Source organism: Arvicanthis niloticus, chromosome 2, assembly GCF_011762505.2.
Source record: "Arvicanthis niloticus isolate mArvNil1 chromosome 2, mArvNil1.pat.X, whole genome shotgun sequence".
NCBI classification, from domain to species: Eukaryota; Metazoa; Chordata; class Mammalia; order Rodentia; family Muridae; genus Arvicanthis; species Arvicanthis niloticus.
The window spans coordinates 102,655,493-102,677,991 of NC_047659.1; the positions used below are offsets into that span (position 1 = coordinate 102,655,493).

General features: G+C 44.2%; 1 protein-coding gene across 1 annotated transcript; it reads left to right on the forward strand.

Annotated features, from left to right (window-relative positions):
• Positions 1-6,273: 6,273 nt before the first annotated feature.
• Prnp (prion protein (Kanno blood group)) lies at positions 6,274-21,489 on the forward strand. Its single transcript, XM_034493892.2, has 3 exons — positions 6,274-6,370; positions 8,571-8,668; positions 19,488-21,489. Exon 3 carries the CDS (start codon positions 19,498-19,500, stop codon positions 20,260-20,262), a length of 765 nt encoding a protein of 254 aa, XP_034349783.1. The 5' UTR covers positions 6,274-6,370; positions 8,571-8,668; positions 19,488-19,497; the 3' UTR covers positions 20,263-21,489.
• Positions 21,490-22,499: the final 1,010 nt, after the last annotated feature.

Below are 22,499 nucleotides of genomic sequence, written 5' to 3' on the forward strand. Positions count from 1 at the left end.
AAACTACCATAATGTTGCTGGGGAATTTAAAACTACAACCTTATCCCAACCTAGAAGATCTTTTGACCTTTCTGTGCTACCAGAGAGGGGTCATACAGCATTGTTGTTGACTCCCATCATAACTTAAAGGGAAGCTCACACAAAGTCCAGAGCCCTCCATACCCTGCAAATGAAGAAGTATATTCTCAAATTCCTTGGAACAGGGCCCCACGTTGGTGGCACCAACTTTAATTTCTAAACAGAACGGCATCTTTACAGAAAGAAAATCCGTGGTATCTACATGATACATCTGAAAAGGACCTAGGCAAATCTGCAGCTGACAATTCCAGCCACTGCTGCCACTGAGAGAACCCTGCTGATGTCAGCATCAACACCGGACATCGAGCCATGTTGACATTTGCAGCTGCTGGAGTCAATTCATCTGCCAGCCATGTCATACTTAGGAACTTGTCACTAACCAGATCCAAGCAGCCTTCAGGAAGCATGTCTTCTGGTGGTGACTGATCCCAAGGGCTGACAATGAGTTTCTTGCAGAAGCATCTTATGTCAACTTATTTACCGCATGCGGTATAATACAGATTCTCCACCATGCAGTGTGGACATTGCCATCCAATGTAACAGAAAGGGAGCTCACTCGGTGTGTCTGATGTGGTGGATGCTGGCTAGGGAAGTTCTGGGCATGGATGGCACCATCACTCAGGAGGACTTGTGTGGGGTCATGTCCACTCTACTCCTCTAGAGACTCTGAAGAGATGGAGAGGGGAGAGGCAAGCACAGATGAAAGACTGGGACCAAAGAGGAGTGTGAACAGACCACGCCTGCTCCTGAACTCACTGCTGCTCAGCCTGAAGTGGTGTGGCTGTCTACGTCTGGTCTGAAGGTATGTGGATACCCTCTGTGCCTGTCCAGAAGTTTCCTACTGAAGACAGAAATACCTGGCCATGGAGGGATGTGGAAGCTCCCACTTCTCAGGCCACTGAATGGGTCAGAACAATTGCTGGGTGCTCCTAAGCTATTCTTCAGCAGATATTTGAACAAAATGGAAAGAAGATGGGTTGAAATAAATGGTTTTAAGGGGAAAAAAAGTCTCACAAAGATATTATAAAAAGAAAAGAGCTTTATTGTTGAAGAAGCATTCAAATAACCAGAATGTGATGCACACCACAGGCAGTCTGCAGAGGGAGTGTGCAAACAGGAGGAATGTTGCCCTTTATATAAATAAGCCAGTAGATGCTGGACATTGTGCACATTTTTAGTAACTGGTCTCAAGCTTGACAGCACCGTTTATCACCTGGGTTAGACTAAATTCATCTGGCGAATGAGGCTGTCACGAACTTCCTGATTAGCTCTCTCTGAAATGAAGACAGGCTTCACAGGTTCTCGACAGGAGGTAATCCTGCTACTTAGAGAACCTATCAAAGCCAGGCTCCTGTCTCCCACCAACACTGCAGGTGAGGAGCCATCTCTCCCTGGTGTTTCTATTTCAGAGATGGCTCCCAGGTTTTTGGTTTGCTTTGAATTGGGTTTTGGTTTTCTTACTCTAGCCCAGACTAGCCTGGAATTCTCCGTATAGCTGGAATGGGGGAGCTCAGATTCAGTGAGAGACCCTCCCTGTCTCAAAAAACAGAGTGAGAAGTGATTGAGGAAGACACCCCAGTGTCAACCTCTGGCCTCCACATGTGCATGTATGGACACACACACACACCAGAAAGACAGAGAACCCACCCCCCCCCAGCTTGTTTACAGTAGATACAGAACACTCATAAAACATGGGGTATAATCTGAATGATGAGAGTAACGTAGATGAGCATCTAAGAAAGAGGAAAGAAACCAGGAAGAAACGAAGAGCAAGTGACCAGAAGATTGTTAGGCAATCTCCACCTCCTGCTCCTTAAAGTGGGAATGCTTCCTCATTGAAGTTCTTTAGAAGTGCCAGGATTTCACAATTAGTCTTTATGGTGGTTTGAATATGCTTGGCCCAGGGAGTGGCACTATTAGGAAGTGTGTCCCTGTTGGAATAGGTAGGTGTGGCCTTGTTGGAGAAAGGGTGTCAGCGTATAGGTAGGCTTGAGGTCTCCTGGTGCACAATCTCATCTCAGTGCAAGAGAGACCCTCTTCCTGGCTGCCTGCAGAAGATAGTCTCCTGTTGCTGCCCTTGAACTAAAATGTAGAACTCTCAGCTCCTTCAGCACCATGTCTGCCTGGATGTGTCCCACCATGATGGACTAAACCTCTGAAATTGTAAACCAGCACCAATTAAATGTATTTTTTCATAAGAGTTGCCTTGGTCATGATGTCTGTTCACAGCAATAAAACCCTAACTAAGACAGTCTTAAATCAATCAATAGACCTTTAAGTATTCATTGAACAAACACCATTTTCTTATATCAAGTTGGCAGTGGTTAGAAAACAACTGTGGTTCTGTACCAGGAGACTCAGGGGACCCTTTTTTTGGAGAAATATACTGATCCAAGCATGTTGGCTTCTTGATTCCAAAACCAAGACACCTGCCATGTCTTCCCATGACTTGGATTCCTGGCATGGCATCTGGTGGCAGGGATGTGTGTTCCAGGCACCCACTGGAATGCATGGAAACAATGAAAATAGCATTACAGAAGATACTGAAATCCAGGGAAAAACTAGTTCAATACTCAGAGCTGTAGCTGCTTAATTGCAGAAAGGACAAGAGGAATAAAACCAGGAGTAGTTTAAGATATTTTCATTGATTTCATGTGCATGGGTGTTTTGCCTGAAAGTATGTTTGTGTACCACATGCATGGCTGGCTCCTGCAGAGACCAAAAGAGAACACTGGATCTCCTAGAACTGGAGTTTCAGAAGTTTGTGAGCCACCACAGGGGTGCTGGAAACTGAACCCAGGACCTCTGGAAAAGCAGCCAGTGTTCTTAACTACTGAGCCATCCCTCGGGTCCCACCATGAATGGTTTTCTTTATTCTTTTCTATATTTTCTAATGTATTTATTGGAAATATACAAGTTTTGTCATGTATAACAAATGATGGAAGAAAGGGGGCAAGAGGGACAGTTGTTCATACGCTGCCTGGGGAGGCTTGGCTGCCCCTGGTTCAGCTGCCCCTGGTTCAGCTGCCCCTGGCTTGGCTGCCCCTGGCTTGGCTGTCCTGGTGCCAGTTGTTGTCTACTGCATCATAAGAAGTTTCATTCTGGGCTGAAGGGATGGCTCAACCTTTAAAGGCTAGGCTCACAAGCAGAGTAAATTGCATTTTATATGCACCAGGCTGAAGGGGATTCTGAAACTTGCTGTCAACATTATGTAACACGATCTTCAAATTAGGTATAGGGGTCATATATCAAAGGTTCTATAAACCCTGGAACAGCACCACTCCCTGGAAACAAGCATCCATCAACAAGAGCCTGTGGAGTACTTTACATACAAACCAAAAGGCTATGTTTGAAACTTCCTTTACAAGGGCCTGAACCCCAATCATGAGGGGAAGGAGGCCTCACTTCAAAATAACACCCCACTGGTGACATTTGAAGGGGACACATTCAAACTGTAACCCCACATTCAAACTGGAACCCCATGTTATATTATTTGCACGTTACGGTCAAATTGTGCCATCTTGGCATTTCTAAGAAGGCAGAAGTTTCAAACCTGTGCTTTGAGCCACAGGCGCGACAACCTACTTTCAAGCAAGTTGTTACTTCCCCAAGACTCTACCCCAACAGGCCTGGGGTCTGGAATGCGTTTAACACAGATGCAGGCTTCTGCCTTGGTGCAGGCTTGAGTCCTTGTGGTACTCACACCAGGTGCTCAGCCCTTAGCTTTCTGTCTCAAGGTGCATCTCCTTAGCAGAAAAAAAATCAGAAGCATCAAGCATGCATGGGGGAAGCCAGAGTTGTCAGAGGGAGTTTTGTGATAGCTTCTTCAGAGCCTATTTGTCAAGCCTGGTTTGCCTCATTTTCTTTATTTAATGAAAGAAAAATAATGCAGTGCTGCAAGTTAGCTTTGGTGATAGTTCCAACCATTGTCACGTTTGTAGTCTCATTCAGCCATTCAAAACAGCAAACCCATCACACTCCCTGCACAAAGCTGTAACTCAGAACAGCCACCAAACATCAGAAAGAGGTTCGACCCTCTCAGCCTTGCCATAAACTCACCAGCCACATGCTTATTTTAAATTATGTCCTTTCTCCCAACAATGACTTCCCAAGTGCTAGGTTGGCAGGCTTATACCACCATGCCCAGCCTTGCATAGCAATAATAACCAAATAGGTTATTATTATAGCCAGGTAGCTGCCGAGCTGTCAGTCCCCTTTCATTTCTAGAAACCTCTCAACCCCTATCCAAAAAGCTTTTAAAGCCACTTCCTGGTGGGTAGAGAGCAGTCAGCCAGTAGATATTTGATTCTTTGAGGAAAAAGCTGAGTTTTGATGTCTTTTTTAACCAAGCCTTTCAGAATCCCTCCATGGGGAAGGCCAGGTAGAAAGGGGGGGCAAGCTGGTCACTTACCTAAGCTAATCTAGCCGCCCTCTCCCACTCCTCCCCTGCCCTCTGGACAGCAAGTGGAGGGCCTCTGAGGAATCCAAAGATGCGGTCACCCTGATCACAATGAGTACTCTCTGAGGCAGGAAGGCAAGGCTCTGAATGATGGTCAGTGTATTCATTCATTAAGAACACAGAGTAAGCTGGGCAGTGGTGGCGCACACCTTTAATCCCAGCACTTGGGAGGCAGAGGCAGGCGGATTTCTAAGTTCGAGGCCAGCCTGGTCTACAGAGTGAGTTCCAGGACAGCCAGGACTACATAGAGAAACCCTGTCTCGAAAAACCGAAAAAAAGAAGAAGAAGAAGAAGAAGAAGAAGAAGAAGAAGAAGAAGAAGAAGAAGAAGAAGAAGAAGAAGAAGAAGAAGAAGAAGTCAGAGTAAGTGTCAAGCAGCCACCAGCACTGTTCATTTCTAACAGGCTAAAATCTAGTTTCACTGTAATTGAATCATCTCAGCCAAAGGCTGTGTTTTCCAGCCCTCTCGTGTTCTCTTCTCCAACAGCTGTCAAGAGCCTACCCACATATATACACACAACACACACATGCACACACACAGGGCCTGGGGAGACACAATGATAACACACGATTACTTTATAATAACTATAATTCTCTGGCTCCAATACTCCTTTCTCACCCTCTCCTCCTGGATCCTAATGCTGGACATGAATATTTAATCCAAATCCAATGTTGTGTTTGTCAAGGGAACAGGAGATTATGTTTCCCTGTGGTCCCTCTTCTGTCCCAGTATTGGCAGCAATTTATATTCATGGCATGGGAGTATGTTACATGTGTATGGGGCTGTGTGCACATGCACATGAGGGTGTATGTCAACCTACGTGTGGGGGCCAAAGGTCAATGTCTTGTCTTCTCCAATCACTGTCCAGTGTCCCCTGGACTCCAAACCCAGGTCCTCATGCTGGGGAACTGAACCAGCGCCCCAGCTCCTAACCTTCCCCTGTTTAAAACAAGGTCTCATTATGTTGCCCAGGTCAGCCTTGAACTTGAGAGTCTCCTGCCTCAGCTTCCTGATTGCAGGCTTTCACCTGTCCAAGTCAGCAGGCATCTTGAATTAGAACATCATTTTGTTTAAGTTGCTTCAGGCTGTGTTCAGTGGGAGCTGTTAAAAGTAGTGCATTTTTTTTTCCTTTGGACACAATAAAAGCAAAAAGTGATTAAATGAGCTGGGCACGGTGGTGCATGTCTATAATCCTAGAACTCAGGAGGTAGAGGCAGAAGCTCTGCTTTGAGTTTGAGGTCAGCTTGAACGACTTAGTGGGTAAACCAGGCCAATTTGGGCTACGAGACTCTGTCTCCAAAGATAAAAAAGGGAGGGAAAGAAAAGAAAAAGAAAGGAAAGAAGGCGAAAAGAATCAACAGAGTAATAAGCCAACATGCAATGGCTAATATACTTTCTAGGCCTCTAATTCTTTTATAGTTTATGGAGAAAAGTCAAAAATCTTCCTCTTTACCAATTTCTTGTTACCAAAGTTCAACGATGGCTTTCTCGCTCCGTTAGGTAACCTTTCATTTTCCCAACTACCCATTATGTAACGGAAGCACTGGGTTCTGGATCAGTCTTCCATTAAAGATGATTTTTATAGTCGCTGAGTGTTGTCAGGGAGTGCTGACACTCGGGGGCGGTTTAAACAGAGACAAGCATTTAAGCCAGTCCGGAGCGGTGACTCATCCCCCGCGAGAGACGCGGCGCGGGCATTGGTGAGTACCACGCCCCGCCCCTCGCCCCGCCCAGATCCCTACCTGCCCCTCCCCTTTCTACTCCCCACTCTCCGCTCCCCCACAGTGTCAGAGCAGCAGACCGATTCTGGGCGTCGCTTCGCGTCGGTGGCAGGTAAGCGCGCTGCTAAAGCCAGGCCTCGGCTAGCACTCAGCTTTCCCGTCACCAAACTCCGCTCACTGCGCCTCTCGGGGCCCTGAGGCCGCGGGGCTGAGACTGGGGCTGAGCCTAGCTGGAAGGTGACTGTGCACCGCTGCTGTGCGACTCATGGAGGGACCTGAATCCCTAGGGAGCGAGGCGGGGAGCGAAGCCCGGAGCTAGCCTTTCCTTCCCGAGCCCGACTCACAGCTCAGCATCGCTGGGGGTGGGGGTGGCGTCTTTTGACTGTCCTTTGCTATTTTCTTCTCTCTTTGTAATAGCTACAGAGAACGTAATTTTACCTCGTGATTCCAACACGGTTTCATCCGTCCTCAGCACCACAGTCATTGCTTCCTTGCTCAGTTTCATACTCAACGCCGCCGTGCGCCTTCCCTGCCCTGACTAGGCGTTTTCATGGTTGTCTTATTTTCTTGTACTTTGAATATCGTGGTTTAATAGCAGTTGCCAGTGTGCTGAATTGCCCATTTCTTAAGGGAAACTCCTGGGAGAATGGGATTAAAGACGTGTAAATTTAATTATACCACAAACAGGTATCAACATTTTGCATTAAAATGCCAGACATCTTGAAAATTTAACTATTCAACGAAGAAAAGGAAATACTTTTCCTACACACACACATCCGAGAGCTTCAAAGAGGCTCAAAGGAAGTAGGGATGGTTTGTGTCGTATTTGAATCTGACACAAGCTTTCCATATTATTTATAGCAGGGACTAAACGATGAGTCATTTTCTGAATAAGATGCAAATTAAAGCAAGTTTGTTTGTTGTCTTTACATCCATTAAATAGAGACAATGGCAACAGCAACCCGAACCTAGAGGTTGCCTTAAACCACCATGTTCAGGTTTGGGAGCAGGTGACTCTATTTAAGGGCTAGAAAGATTGCTTTACCACCAATGTTATGACATGGCATTGCCTGGGGTTCCTTTTATTTAGTTTCTTCTTTAAAGGACTAGTATTTATTTTATGTGCATGAGTGTTTCGGATCCACATAAGCCTGTATACATGGTTCTGTGGAGGTCAGAAGAGGGTACTGGATGTCCTGGAAGTAGTGGTTATGTGAGCCCCTGCCACAGGGGAGCTCAGAACCAAACCCAGGTCCTCTTGGAAAAGCAACCAGAGCTCTTACCTGCTGAATACCCCCTCCATCCCTTTCCTTCATATTTAGGAAGGAGAAAACTGCTACCCATGGCTGGCATTTATTGCAGAGATTAACTGCATAAAACTTGATGTTGAAGATATACTATTTTGTTTCCCATTCACACTTAAATCCAGGATACTGTAAGTCAGTAAAGGGTTTTTCTTGTTTGATTCATTGGTTAGTTTGGAGTGTGCTTGTTTGTGAGCTCATAACAGTCTTTCAATATGTAGCTGGAATTGGCTATGTAGACCAGGCAGGCCTCAAATTTGTGGCAATCCTCCCCGAGACTCCCCAGAATGCCCTGGTACAGGCATAAGCCCCTGTGCCCAGCAGTAAAACAATCTGGTGAGGTATTATTAGTTGCATGCTGTGACCCAGAAACCCCACTTCTGGCAATTTACCTGAGAAGGAACCAACAAAGGGCCAGGGGAGCCATATGGCCAGCAGTTAGAGAAAATGAGATCCAACTGAAAATCAGCCTAAGTGTTTAACAGCCGAGCAGCTAAGAAACTAACAGGCCCGTGATGGGAGCCGTAGCAATCGTGACCACTTTATTTTAGACTCCATGTATCACTGGGGAAAACTGAGAGTCAAAGTAGAGGTGAGGAGACCGAGGCTCTCCTGGATTCATGCCATACTCACTGAAAAGCCCAGAAGAGCAGCAATGAAGGAGCCTGGAAGATGTGTCTGATCTTGGCTGTATGTTTGTTGCTATGTTGTTTCCACTAACTTAGTTGGAAAAAAAAAAAAAAGTTCACAGGCTTCTTTTCTTGAAATACTGGGGAATACTGGGGATTGAACCCAGGGGTAGGTTTTCAGTTTCTAAAATAACATAGACCATGTCCTGTTTGCTTTTTTTGGAATATGTTTGATCTGCCCTCATTTTCATTTTCAAATACTGCTCCATTTTGTGTGACTCTTTAGTAGTGGTTTGACAATTTGCATATTAGATTAGATTGCATTTCAGTTCTCAGACTTATTTATCAAGTCTAGTTTTTTCTTTTTGTTGTTTTAAAGGACTCCTGAGTACATTTCAAAACTGAACCATTTCAACTGAGCTGAAGCATTCTGCCTTCCTAGTGGTACCAGTCCAATTTAGGAGCGCCAAGCAGACTGTAAGTGCCTTGTGAATCGTGATGGTCTTCGGGGGATGGGAGGGCTGAAAATCACCAACTGTCTGGGGAAATGGGGGCCAGAAAACTCAGCACCGCCCTTGCTCCAGAGGCCATCAAGTCATGTGGGACTCATGCCTCTCTGTCCACTGCTGTCGTGTAAAGTCAGCTTGATTCTATGGGACAAAGGCCAGTGCTCTCTCAAAAATTTTGCTGGGCCAAGGAACTGTAAGCATTTTTAAAATAATGAAAATAGATAAGCATTTTTATGCCAAGTCTCAACCAAGTACGAAAGGTAGAGTGAAGGGTTTTATTTGTTTGTTTGTTTGTTTTGCTTTTTACTTTGGGCTTTTTCTTTTGTTTGTTCTTGGTTTGAGGGTTGAGTTTTTTGGTTTTGCTTCAGTGTTGGTTTTGAGGCAGGGTTTCATATGCCCAGGCTGACCTGGGACTCCCTGTGTGCAACCTTCTAGTCCTATTCCAAGTTCTGAACCAAGTCACCGCACCCAGCTGGTTTTTCTGAATGTTGGTTTTAACTTTCCCATTCCATTCTTGAAAGGTATCTGTGAGCTCCTGCATAATAAATACTTAAAAATACATCTGTATCTAAGGCAGGGGTAGCTACAGCATTATAAAGTAATGCATAAATGGATAGTGTATGCATTAGCTCTTAAACGTGGGAGAACTTCTGTTCCAGTATGTTAAACAGTCCTCTGTTCGTTGCCACTGCAGTGTTGAGTGGCTACCCCAAAGGAGCTGCATCCTGGTAACAGAAAGTGTAAAGTGTTGAGTTCCAGGTGACCTAACTTTGTGAGGGAGGGAAGGAGGGCGGGCAGGCAGGCAGGCAGGCAGGCAGGCAGGCAGGCGGGCAGCAGGCTCCGTGGGAGCCTGTTCCAACCTCTCCCATTCCATCTCTAAACACTTCCCGGCTGTCCCAGGAGGATATCTGATGGTTTTTCAAAGGTTCTTAAAGTAGCCCTGATAATGAGTCAGATAATGACATCAAATGACGAGAAGTGGATTAATTATACTTAGCACAAGAAAGACAGGGATGGGTAGTAGAGGGTGTCTGTCTATGTATATGTGTGTCTGTCTTTATGTGTATTTGTGTGCATATTGTGTTTGTATAAATTTGTGTATGTATATGTCTGTGTGCCTCTCTCTGTGTGTGTGTGTGTGTGTGTGTGTGTGTGTGTGTGTGTGTGTCTCATTTTCTCTGCTTTATAATTTAACGAATTAAACTTCAAGTTGTATGTATTCTGAATCTCAGACTACTGCCTAGTGGACTGCAGAGACTGATCAATATATATGGATCTCAGCAGCAGCATCTTAGGCTGCTACAGCTTTGAGAGAAGTTCTTAGCAGCTCTGTTCCTTGATGCCCATGCATAGCAGAAATAGAATAACTGAGTGACTCATAGACCTTTTGTACCCTCTCTTTGGTTCCACAGCTGCACATGTTGCTCCTGTGAGCAGAACCTTGTGATGTCTGTGTAGCTTGACATGATGCTGGACCAAGTTTGCTCTGGATTCTGTGCTCACACAGAATTTCTTCAGTTTTTAGGGGGTTTGTTTGGGTTTTTGTTTGTTTGGTTGGTTGGTTGGTTGGTTGGTTGGGGTTGTTTGTTCGGTTTGTTTGGTTTGGTGCTGGGAAGCAGATTCAGAGTCTCACATGTAGCAGACAGATGCTCTAGCATTGAGCTAAATCCATCATCCAGACCCTTTTAGGCAGACAGGCAGGGAAGGCTGACTGGGTCTCAGCCCAGTCTGGCTTCCAACTCATTTCGTAATCAAGGCTGGCCCTAAGCTCCTGATCCCCCTGCCTCCACCTCTCAGTCGCTGGGACTGCATTCATGAACACCATGTCCTGTATCCTGTCAAGTGTCTCTGCACCATGTTCCTTAAAGTCCTCTGGATTTGGATAAAATGGCGTTGGCCCTGTATTATTTGGATAGATTTGCAATCTCTTCTTACATGGGTTTCTAAAATCCATTAATACATATATATCATTTGCTTTTTCTATTATTTTTTTTAAATATTTATTTATTTACTTTATGTATATGAGCACACTGAAGCTGCTTTCAGACACCAGCAGAGGAGGGCATCGGATCCCATTACAGATGGTTGTGAGCCACCATGTGGTTACTGGGATTTAAACTCGAAAGAGCAGTCAGTGAGCCATCTCTCCAGCCCTCTAGTAATTTTTTTTTAATATCTCAGCAAAATTTTATAGCTTTCCTCATTGTCTGCTATTTATATTGAGGCTGAACCCTAGATAGTTTGTGTTTCTTAATGTCATTTGAATGGAATGTTTACCCCACTGTATCTTTAGATGCAGCAGATTTCAAAGACCGCCATTTTAGTGAGCATACTTTTTTTTTTTTTTTACCCCCAAAGGCCTTCCTAGGTGATTTTCTATCATTTTCACATAGAAACCACAACTCTGTAAGCTCCTAGAACAATCTAAAAATGGCAGTAGGCTTGATGTTTTCATCACATAAAGGAAGATTCTTTCTTGTATAGGCGTATGACACTATACCCAGCTCTGCTTTTTAAAATGCATATACTACTTACTCAATAAAGATATGTTGAATGGGTTCACTCTAAAGTCACTTTTATAATTCATAAGTTAATGGGAAGGGTGCCCATTTCCCAAAGATTTTTAGTCCATAAAATGAATATGGTGTATAGTTACTGTCCCTCTAAAGCTTTCTCATTCTGAGTGTATTTTCCCTTTCTCATGTCTAACCTACAGCTGCCATGTTGGGGCAGTTTTATTTATTTATCTTTTTTGATGCTGGGACTCGAACCCAGGGCCTCAAACATCCTAGCCAAGTGCCCTGCCACTGAGTTACAACTCTGCTTCGCTGCTGTGTTTTCGAATGATACAATGTGTGTCTATATTATCAAATAACTCTCCATTTTATTTAGAAAGTCCACATGTTCTAGATTTATTTGGTAAATGACTTCTTACAAATACAATAGTTCATTTTGAAAGTTTCTCTTTGTATTCTCCCTTTTTAGTTGTGTTAGTCATTGGCATTTTCATTTTTACTACCCATTTCTACCGCTCATGTTCTCCTGCTGGCTGGGTGGGCTCCTGGACCCCCATGAGTCCGCCATCTTGACAACATCCAACTCCCCTTTTATTTTTTGCTCTCATTTTCTCTGGTTCCTAAGGACTTTTAATATACTTACAAACCAACGGGTTTGTAAGTATATTAAAATTATTAACTCCCATACTGAAATTATATTAAAAATATAATTTCAAAGTATATTAACTCCCACTACTGAAATTAGTGATTTATATGTTAATAATTTTCTCAGAGACTTGATGACTTACTTTTTGTAAAGCTTCTTTCTAGATTCTAGAAAGAACCCTCCTGTCCAGCTTTAATGCTACAAACTCTGTTAGCACTGTGCACACTAGCATTACGGACATGTTCTATTGGCTTTGCTCATGGTGGTTCCTTTCATAGCATTGAACAAGATTTCTTGGTTATTATTCATCAAATTCACCCCTCTGGGTTTGCCTGTGCTTTGTGTCTCCTTGTCTGGAAAGCCCTAGACCTTCGGGCTCACAAAGACACTCATCTTTATTATATATTAATATTTTAATATCATATACATGTGCATACACATGCATGTTCATTTGCATACACATATGCATATACCATGGACATACACAATACATGGAAGTATTAAGACATACAGGTTTTTAAAACTGACATATATAGTTAATGTACATAGTATTGAGTTACGTAAGAACATTTTCATACAATACACAATGTACTTTAGCTATGCCCACTACCTTCTCTTTCTTCCTTCTCCTGCCTCCCAGTCTTCCCCTAGACAGGTTCACTGTCCTTTTGTGCCAGACAGACAGACAGACAGACAGACATTATTTTATGTATCTATGTAAAATCTAGGAACCATATGTGAGAGAAAACATGCAACATTTGCCCGACTTGATTTATTTGAAATGTTAATCTCTGGTTGCATCCATTTTTCTCCAAATGGCATAATTTTACTTTTCTTTATGGCTAAATAAAGCCCCATTGTCTTTATCCCCTTCTCTGTTGATAGACACCTAGGCTGGTTCCATAACTTAGCTTTGGTAAATGGTACTATAATAAACAGCAGCCTGCAGGTGTCTCAGATGTGTTCACTTGGAATCCTTTGGATAAATACCTAACATTGGTATAGCTAGGTCATGTGGTGCATCTAGTTTCTGTTTTCCACAGAACCTAGAACATTTCCATGGTGAGGTCTAATTTAAGGATTCCTTTTTCTCCTCATCCTTGCCAGCATTTGTTGTTTGCCTTAAGGGTAGACACTCTAACCTGGAAGAGATGGCTTCACTGTGTAATTTTAATGTGCGAGTCTGTGATAGCTGGTGATATTGAACATTTTTTATATGTTTATTGACCATTTGTACTTTAGAAAACTATTCTTTTCAATGGCCTATTTATTGTTTTACGTTTAGAGATGGGTCTCACTGTGTCATATCTAGAGTCTACTTTTGCTTATGGGGTTAGGAATTCATTTGGTATTTCTTCAGTTTCTCAGAAGCATCAAGCCTTTCTTTCTTACTGGTTTGTGGTACCCACTGATATATCAAGTGCTTTTATAAAATGTATACCTGCTTCCATATTTGAACTTTATTCTGTTGTTCTGTTTCTGAATTTTAAGTGGCTTTTTGGTACTTTTTTAAAAAATGGCTTTATAGGATGATTCAAGTCTGTTGTGCTACATTCCCCCCTTTCTTCCTTTAAGGTTGGCTTTTGATTAATAAATATGTCTTTTCCCATATAATAAATATATCTTTTTTCCATGTGTGTTTATTAGGTTATTCAGAAAAATCAATCTAGAGTTAAAGTTTTGAATTTCTGCCATGTAAAAATTATTTTTTATTTAGCTTTGTCACTTCTAGATATTTTACAGTTTGCTTGCTATGTGACTATCTAGTTTTTCTAGTTAATTGTGGCTGGTATAGAGATGATCTTGGTTTCTATGTTCATTGTGGTGGTTTAAATGAGATGTTTCCATAAGTCTTAGGCATTTGAGTATTTTGGTCCCAAGTTGGTGGCCATTGGGAAGGATTAGGAAGTATGGCCTTGCTGAAGGAAGTGTGTCACTGGAGGAAGGGCTGTAAGGTTTCCAAACACTTTTGCCATCTCCAGTTAGCTGTCTCTGCCTTCTGCTTTGGGATCAAGACGTGAACTTCCCCTGCGGCAGCAGTGCCATGCCTTCCCGCCTTCCCGCCTTCCCGCCTTCCCGCCTTCCCGCCTGCTGCCAGGCTCCCTGTCCCCCATGATCGTGATGGACTCCTACCCTTCTGGAAGTGTTAGCCGAAAAAAAAAACCCTTTCTTCTCTAAGATGCCTGGGCCATGGTGAATAATCACAGCAATAGAAAAATAAGACACTCATCCTGTATCCTGCAGCCTTGCTCAATTCAGCTATTATTGTTTATTTTATTTGATTGGTTTTGTTTTTATTTTGGGGGTTGTTTTGTTTTGTTTTTGTTTTTTGAGACAGGGTTTCTCTGTATAGCCTTGGCTGTCCTGGAACTCGATTTGTAGACTAGGCTGGCCTCAACTTAGAGATCCACTGCCTCAGCCTCCCAAGTGCTGGGATAAAGGTGTGTGCCGGCCACCTTATCTTCTGTTGTGATCATGCTAATTGAAAATAACGTCAGCATGACCTCATTCCTTCTAGTTCCTGCATCTGAGATTTTTTTCATTTTTAAACATGGCTTTGGCAGCACCTTGAGTCTATGAACAGGGGAAGTTTTTGGTTTTTAATCTGCTTCTGCTCTTAAAAGAAATGTCTTCAGAAGCCGTTCATTATGTGTCCTGGTTTTACTGTAATATTTATCAAGCTACGGAAATTTGTATTGCTAGGGTTCTAGGAGTATTCTTAGTGAAAAATATAGATAATGACCTTTATTAAGTACTTACTAAAATATCTCAGATGACATTACAGCACAGCCATGAACTCAGAAATCTAATCTTTCTTTCCTAGCAACCTAATGAACCAACAATTGTTTGTAGAGCTAGGGCTGGAAACCAGGCAGAAGCAGTGCCACTCGCTGTATCCGCAGCCCAGGAACTAGTCACTTAGGTGACCCTATTTTTAGAACAAGGGCTTTGAATTTAGTATTTAACCCCCCTAAGCCTTATGTAAAGTCTGAGTTATTCTTTAGAAATGATCTTGTGTAGGAATTTTATGATTAAGTGGGGTTTTGTTCTTGTTGTCAGCTGATTTTGAAATGATCCTGTCTTAATATAATTTATAGTTCTCCAACATTATCCAATATCCGTTTCAGTACTGGCAAACATGGCTCTGGTGTCCTATTGTGTGTCTGGGGACAGCTCCCTGGCTGACATCTCCAGTTGGTGGCTGTTCCTTATCCCAGATGCTTGAAACTTTCAACCCACATGTTGTTTGACATCAGTGTAGCCAAAACCAGATCCCTTATCCACCTCCCTCCAGATTGGATGCACTTTTCATGTTCTGTCCGTGTAACTGCCTAGTCCAGAAGCTAAGCTCCCAGATAGATTCTTTCAGTCACTCACCATTGATATCAGACACTGTGTTCCCCCAGAGGCTGCCCAGTGAGTCACATGGCTCTGTTTCCATGTTAGCTCCCTCACTGCAGCAGCCTAAGGCTCAGGCCCTGTTCTGCTTACACATACAAGCCTAGACTTGAACACATGTACACAAAGTCCCTGCTTCACAAATGTTCCTTCTGAAAAACAACCCAGGTCAGACCTATCATAGTCTTCTCATAAAGCCAGCTGTAGAACCAGCATCCAAATTGGGGCGGGGGGTGGGGGGGGGAAGGTAGCACAACACAGCTTTTAGTTTTCTTTTTAAAACAGGTAGTCTTGAGACCAAAAGGGATGTTGTAATGTTAGACCAAGAATGGCAGGTGTATTTGTCCCAGAGGTCTGCTCACTGTGCACAGATGGCCTGTTACCTGACCCCTCCCTGCCTTTCCACTGCACGCCTAACAGCTCCAGGTTCAGGTGTCCTCAGATCTGCCAGTGTCCCTCGAACCCCGCCTACCTCACTATAGCTGCTGTCTGTCCCCATCATGTCTTCACCTGTGTCCTTATTCTTGTGTGGTGTCATTTCCCAGTCCTGACTCTCTCCAGAACACACAACTGTAACTTTTACTGCAGTAGACGGATACTAGGACATGTCCAGGCAGATGCTCTTCCCCTGAGCCACACCCAGAGCTGGGATCTGGTACAGCCTTAAAGAAGCATATGCAAAGCCCAACTCAGCATGCTTCCCAGCAGCCTTCTCTGCCTCCCACCCTGCCTTTTTCAGATAATACTGCATCTTCAGCCAGCCTGAGCCCACCACAGTGGCTGGCATGGGAAATAAGTGTTTGCTTAATTCAGTAAAACAGTAAAATTAGCTGGCCGTTGTAGAAAAGGGTGTTTTGTAAATGTTTGAGCACGTTCTCCTTCACCGTCCATCGTCCATCGCAGATACTGATTGCTAGTTGCGTTTGCTATGCTTCAGGTAAGATGCTTTCCTTGTCATCCCTTCAGCACCTCCTGTACGTGTTTGTGGGTCAGGCCCTGTAGGGGCATTGCTGTAAACAGACCCAAGACTCTGCCCTGGAGGAGCCTGCCCATGGTGGAGAAAATGGGACAGTAAGTCCACAGTCACACCTATGTCAAGCGTGTTTCTTGCTCTGGAAAGAAACGGAGCAGGGAAAGAAGATAGGAGAGGGGGCAGAGCAACATCTGAGAGCCACGGGAGTTGCTGGGGGAGGAGGAGCTACCGAGGCCAAGGAAGCAGCAAAGGCCAAAGATTAGTAAGATCCCCTTGTGAGATTTATGAGGAATGCTTTGTTTCCGATTAAAGGTAGCAGGCCTAGACTCCATAACCCCGACTTTGTAACACTTTTATCCGGATCTTTTAACCTCCCCTACCTGGTAAAACCCTTTGTTTACACAAAGCCTCAGCTCCCTACAAACAAGGCCTTCCTTCCCAGACCCTGATGGCCTATGGCAGCCAACCCTTTCTCCTTTCCCTTCATTTCCTTTGTCTGGATTCTTTTAAAACTAGCCCATCTGAAAAGATTGTGAGAGAGGATCCCAGCCCATGTGGCAAAGACACAATCCCCACCTGCGGTAGAATAAAACAGAAGGGAAACTTCTGGCTGCCCGGCCTTCTGCAGCTCAGCTTCAGTTCTTTACCTTGCCAAGCTACTCTCATTTTGTGTACGCTGAGGGTATTCTTTGTCTCTAACAGGTTTAAGCAGGCTGGGGAGTGGAGGGAGTGAAGCCAAATCCTGTGACATCCAGGCAGTGTGGTCAGGACTTTGTATTTTAACCTGGATATAGAAGAATGCCTCTTAGGGAAGCAGTATCGTGTGACTGCATGTTAAAAGGAAACCACGAGATAGGAGGAGCTGGACAGACTCAGGGACAGACAGGGAGGACAGATGGACAGCCGTGGGAGGATTCACATGAGCAGTTATGGAGGCACCAACCAAGATAGTAGCATTGAGACTGTGAAAAACCAAGGGCTTAAGATTCACTGTAAAGATAGAACTGAAAAGGTTTGCTAATAGTTTCATGTGTGCCGAGACAAAGAGAAATTCAAGAACTTACAGCTAGGTTTGACTCCGTAGCATGAATGGAAAAGTGGTTTACATAAACATCCGTTAGGACTGAGAGATTGATTGATTGATTGATTGATTGATTGATTGATTGATTGATTGGGGTTCTGGGGATTGATGCAGGACCTAGCACAAGCTAAACAAATGCTTTATCTTTGATTTCTTCCCCAACGCTTATATTTAACATCCAATCCTCCTGTCTCAGCCTACCATGTGCTGGGATTATATGGGTTTACCACAAAGTCCAGGATAGACTGAGACCGAAAATAAGAGACAGTCACATGGAGGCCAAGAGCTGGGCCATGAAAAAACGGGAACCAGGGAACAGAACTGCAAGGTTCAGAGCTGGAACTGTGGAAGCTGGTCTAGCTCTCTGACCCTCACTAGAAGAAACTTCCAGAAATCCCAGCTGGCCTGGTCTCAGTCCTTGAATCTGGCTTGTGTTTTCTAAATAAATGTTGATTTACTTCTGAGTGCACTTGCCATTTCAGTGACTTAAGTAGAAATAGGACCAGACCATTAGCAATTTCTTTACTGGTTTTTCTCATATACATCATACAATTTAATTGAAAAGTAATTTTCTAATTTTTTTGATGTGAAGGCTTTGTCAGTGCCGGAAGCAGGACTCACCAGAGTGTGACTGTGTGTCGCCTTTTAGGTTTTCCGGCTTACTCGCATTGCGGGGTGTATGTTTTGACCTAGGGTGCGGTAATACTGTTCAATAGTCACTGTTGTCTTTAGCCTCTGCCCTTGGATCGCATCTCAGTATCCAGGGTGAGTCACTTGCAGGTCACTAATCTGAAAGAAGGCTATATTTGATGAAGGTACACTCTGTGGAGGGTTGCAACTTGCAGGCAAGGTTGTTTGGTGTGCTTCTAAACTATACTATTCCTTCTGTACCAAAAATCAGAAGGAAAAAAACCACTCAAATATTAATACTAAACTGGTACGTGTCTATGATCTGAGTACTGAAGAGGCTGAAACAGGAGGATTGCCATAAGTTCAAAGCAAACCCTAGCTTCAGAATGAAACCCTATCTCAAATAAAATAAAATAAAATAAAATAATCATGCTGAACTCAGACTTACTTATCACATGTGAGACTGCCGCACTTGTGAATATAGCTAGATATCTCTTTCTCTCTCTCTTTCTCTCTCTCTCTCTCTCTCTCTCTCTCTCTCTCTCTCTCCCCTTTTCTTTCTTTCTCTCTCTCTCTCATCTATGGAGAGAGTGAGGGATTCTCAAGTGAGCCTGCCAAACCCTAGATGTTTCCTGTCTCTGATAAACCTAGGTTGAAAATTCCTTCAAGGAGATTCTTGGCTTTACTATACTCAGGGGATGTTAATTCCTTCACTTGACAGCTGTCTGGTGTGTCCTCCTCTGTGCCAGGTACTAACCTTGACCATAAAAAACCAGCAACAAAGCAGAGACCGTTGGTTTGGTTTGGATTCTGAGGCATGAGCTGTAAAGCCCAGACTTATTAGAACTCACAGCCATCTTGTTTCAGCCTCTACCTCCCAAGTGCTGGGGGCACCAACGTGCACTTCCTCATGCCTGCCTGGCTTTCGAGAGAGTTATTCCTTGTCTCCAGGGCTCAAACACTGAGTCAGCTTTGTCAAGTCTCTGCTCCTGCTGCAACCTCTCAGGAGTGTCCTGACTAGACCCTGACTCAGGCCCTTGTGTTAAGTTAGTTACTCAGGATGGTGTACTCTCAGATCCACACAGCTGCCCCTGCAGGTGACTTTCTGAATTCTGAGGAATTAGGTCTACATCTGTGGATAAAGATTCTCCTCTGTGTAGAGGCTCACACCCCACAGCACCCTGGGTCCATTATAGCAGCCTTCTGAGTACCGCTGCCAGGCTGCCCACAAGATGATGCCCAGTTCCAAATTCCATTATGTTGTTAAAGCTCAAAGACATGGGCGTAACGACCATGCAATATTTCCTAGAGCAGATGTAGTTTACCAAGTGAGGTAATTCTTGTTTTCAGGGAACAGAGTGAAACATTTGTCCATCTGTCCTAAGAGGATGGGAATGAGCTTTTTTTTTTTTTTCTTACTTTTCTCCTAAAGGAAAAGCCACAGGGGGGACTGACACCATGACTTCCACACGTTTGTTCTGCAGATGTCAAGGAGCTTCAGCCTAAGTGCTGGACACTGATGCCTTGTTCTTCATTTTGCAGATCAGCCATCATGGCGAACCTTGGCTACTGGCTGCTGGCCCTCTTTGTGACTACATGGACTGATGTCGGCCTCTGCAAAAAGCGGCCAAAGCCTGGAGGGTGGAACACTGGCGGAAGCCGGTACCCTGGGCAGGGAAGCCCTGGAGGCAACCGTTATCCACCTCAGAGTGGTGGCACCTGGGGGCAGCCCCATGGTGGTGGCTGGGGACAACCCCATGGTGGTAGCTGGGGTCAACCCCATGGTGGTAGCTGGGGTCAACCCCATGGCGGTGGCTGGGGTCAAGGAGGGGGTACCCATAATCAGTGGAACAAGCCCAGCAAGCCAAAAACCAACCTCAAGCATGTGGCAGGTGCTGCCGCAGCTGGGGCAGTAGTGGGGGGCCTTGGTGGCTACATGCTGGGGAGTGCCATGAGCAGGCCCATGATCCATTTTGGCAACGACTGGGAGGACCGCTACTACCGTGAAAACATGTACCGTTACCCTAACCAAGTGTACTACAGGCCGGTGGATCAGTACAGCAACCAGAACAGCTTCGTGCACGACTGTGTCAACATCACCATCAAGCAGCACACTGTCACCACCACCACCAAGGGGGAGAACTTCACGGAGACCGACGTGAAGATGATGGAGCGTGTGGTGGAGCAGATGTGCACCACCCAGTACCAGAAGGAGTCCCAGGCCTATTACGACGGGAGAAGATCCAGCGCCGTGCTTTTCTCCTCCCCGCCTGTGATCCTCCTCATCTCCTTCCTCATCTTCCTGATCGTGGGATGAGAGAGGCCTCCCTGCTTGTTCCTTCTCATTCCCGTGGTCTAGGCTGGGGGAGGGGTTATCCACCTGTAGCTCTGTCAATTGAGGTGGTTCTCATTCTTGCTTCTCTATGTCCCCCATAGGCTAATACCCTTGGCACTGACAGGCCGGGGAAATGTACAGTAGACCAGATGCCCTTCGCTTCAGGTTCCTTTGATTGAGTCCATCATTGGCCAGTGCTAACACCAGGCCAATAAGAATATAACACCAAATAACCGCTGGCTAGTCGGGGCTTTGTTTTGGTCTAGTGAGTGAATACTGGTGTAACCCCTGACTTGTACCCAGACTACATGGTGACAGTGACATATAACTTAGCATAGGTGAAGGGTTCTACAACCAAAGAAGCCACTGTTTGGGCATGGTGCCCTACCTTGGATATCTAGAGCATTCACATGTGGAATTCTTTCTTTACTAACATAAACTATAGCTGATTGAAGGGAACAGGAAAAAAAAATCAAATTATCCTTTTGATGTTGAAAGCAAATCTTTGTTAATTCCCTAGGCACTAGAATGATTTTTAGACTTGCTTGAATTGAACCAGGAAAATTTTGACTCTGAGGAGAGCCAGCACTTTAAAAAACATGGTCCTCCTGTGACCGGAGAGATGGCTAAGGTACAAAGACAAGACACTGGAGTTTTTTAGTTTCTGTCTCATAATTTCAAAAGCTAGAATTAGCTTGTGCCCTAAGTTTCTGTACTTGTATTTGAACTGGACAACAGAGAGACAATCTAAACATTCTCTTAGGCTGCTGATGAGAGAAGTAGGCTCCATTCCAAAGTGGAAAAGAAATTCTGCTAGCATTGTTTAAGTAAGGCAAAATTTGTTAATTAAATTGCTTTGTATTTTCCCCAGCAGACATATACACAACCCTGCAATAGCTTCAGCCTGCACTGCGGGTTTTCTGTGTAAAATACATAAAATATAACTTCAAGCTTAGGCCTTCTGTTTTAAAGCATCTGAAGTGTGGAACGCACTGGCCGTTCCATTGGGTACTAAATACTTACCGTGTGACCCTTGGGCTTTCAGCGAGCACTCAGTTCCGTATGAATTCAAAGTAGACCCTTAGCTGGTCTTTGAATCTGCATGTACTTCACATTTTCTATATTTGTAACTTTGCATGTATTTGTTTTGTCATATAAAAAGTTTATAAATGTTTGCTATCTGACATTAAATAGAAGCTCTGATGAACACCCCACGGGGTTTGTTCTCTCTTCAATGTTCCTGGCCCTGCATTTGTCGCCAGGATAGCTCAGGCTCATCCGAGCCAGGGAGTGGCTCACTTCACATCTCTGTCCCCGAGGGGCCTCAGGTCTTAAGTCTTGTTCTTGCCCTGTCTTGTTTCCACAGACTTTGCACTTTCCCTTAAGTTGGTGGGCTGGGGAGAGGAGACAAAGGGGGGCGGGGAGTAGGGCTCTCCTGCTCTGGAAGAGGTAGTTCTTTTTTTTTTTTCCTCACTGTGTGTCAGTGTTTTCACCTACATATCTGACTGTTCACCATATACATTGCCCTCAGAGGTCAAAAGATGGTGTCAGATCCCCTGGAACTGAAGTTACAAATGGTTGTGAGCCACTGTGGGTTTTGGGACTCAGCTCCAGGGGGAGTGGTTTGGTTTTTTTGTTTTGTTTTGTTTTTTGTTTTTTGGTTTTTTTTGTTTTGTTTTTGTCCTGAATTCAGATTTATTTTTTCTTTACTCTATCCCTCCCTTCTTCCCTTCTTCCCCATTTGTTTGGTCCATGCTGTGGTGATTGGGCCTCAGACATATTGATCTATACCTCAATCCATAATTTTTTTTGAGATCATGTTAATTTTTCTCATTGAACATCAAAGGCAAGTCTGGAACTCACTAGGTAATCCAGGCTGGACTTGAACTCAGACAGAATCTTCTGCCCTAGTCTCCCTTGTGTTGGGATTATAAAGGTGATCTCTCATGCCTGGCTTAGACATAATTTTTTTTTTTTTAATTTTTGAGACAGGATGTCTTTACATAGCCCTGGTTGTCCTGGAACTCACTATGTCAAACAGGCTGGCCTTGAACTTACAGAGAACTGCCTGCCTCTGCCTCCTGAGTGCTGGGATTACAGGTGTACGCATCTTAGAAATAGATTTTCTTGACTAAAATGAAACTTAAGCTCCAACAGTGCCTGTTTTAAGCCCCCATAACTCAGGCTTTGCCATTTCAGGTTCAACCTTTTGGCTCAAA

What these genes read in the sequence shown, in the direction of transcription:
- Prnp (XM_034493892.2), top strand. Translation starts at nt 19,498, where the DNA reads ATGGCGAACCTTGGCTACTGGCTGCTGGCCCTCTTTGTGACTACATGG.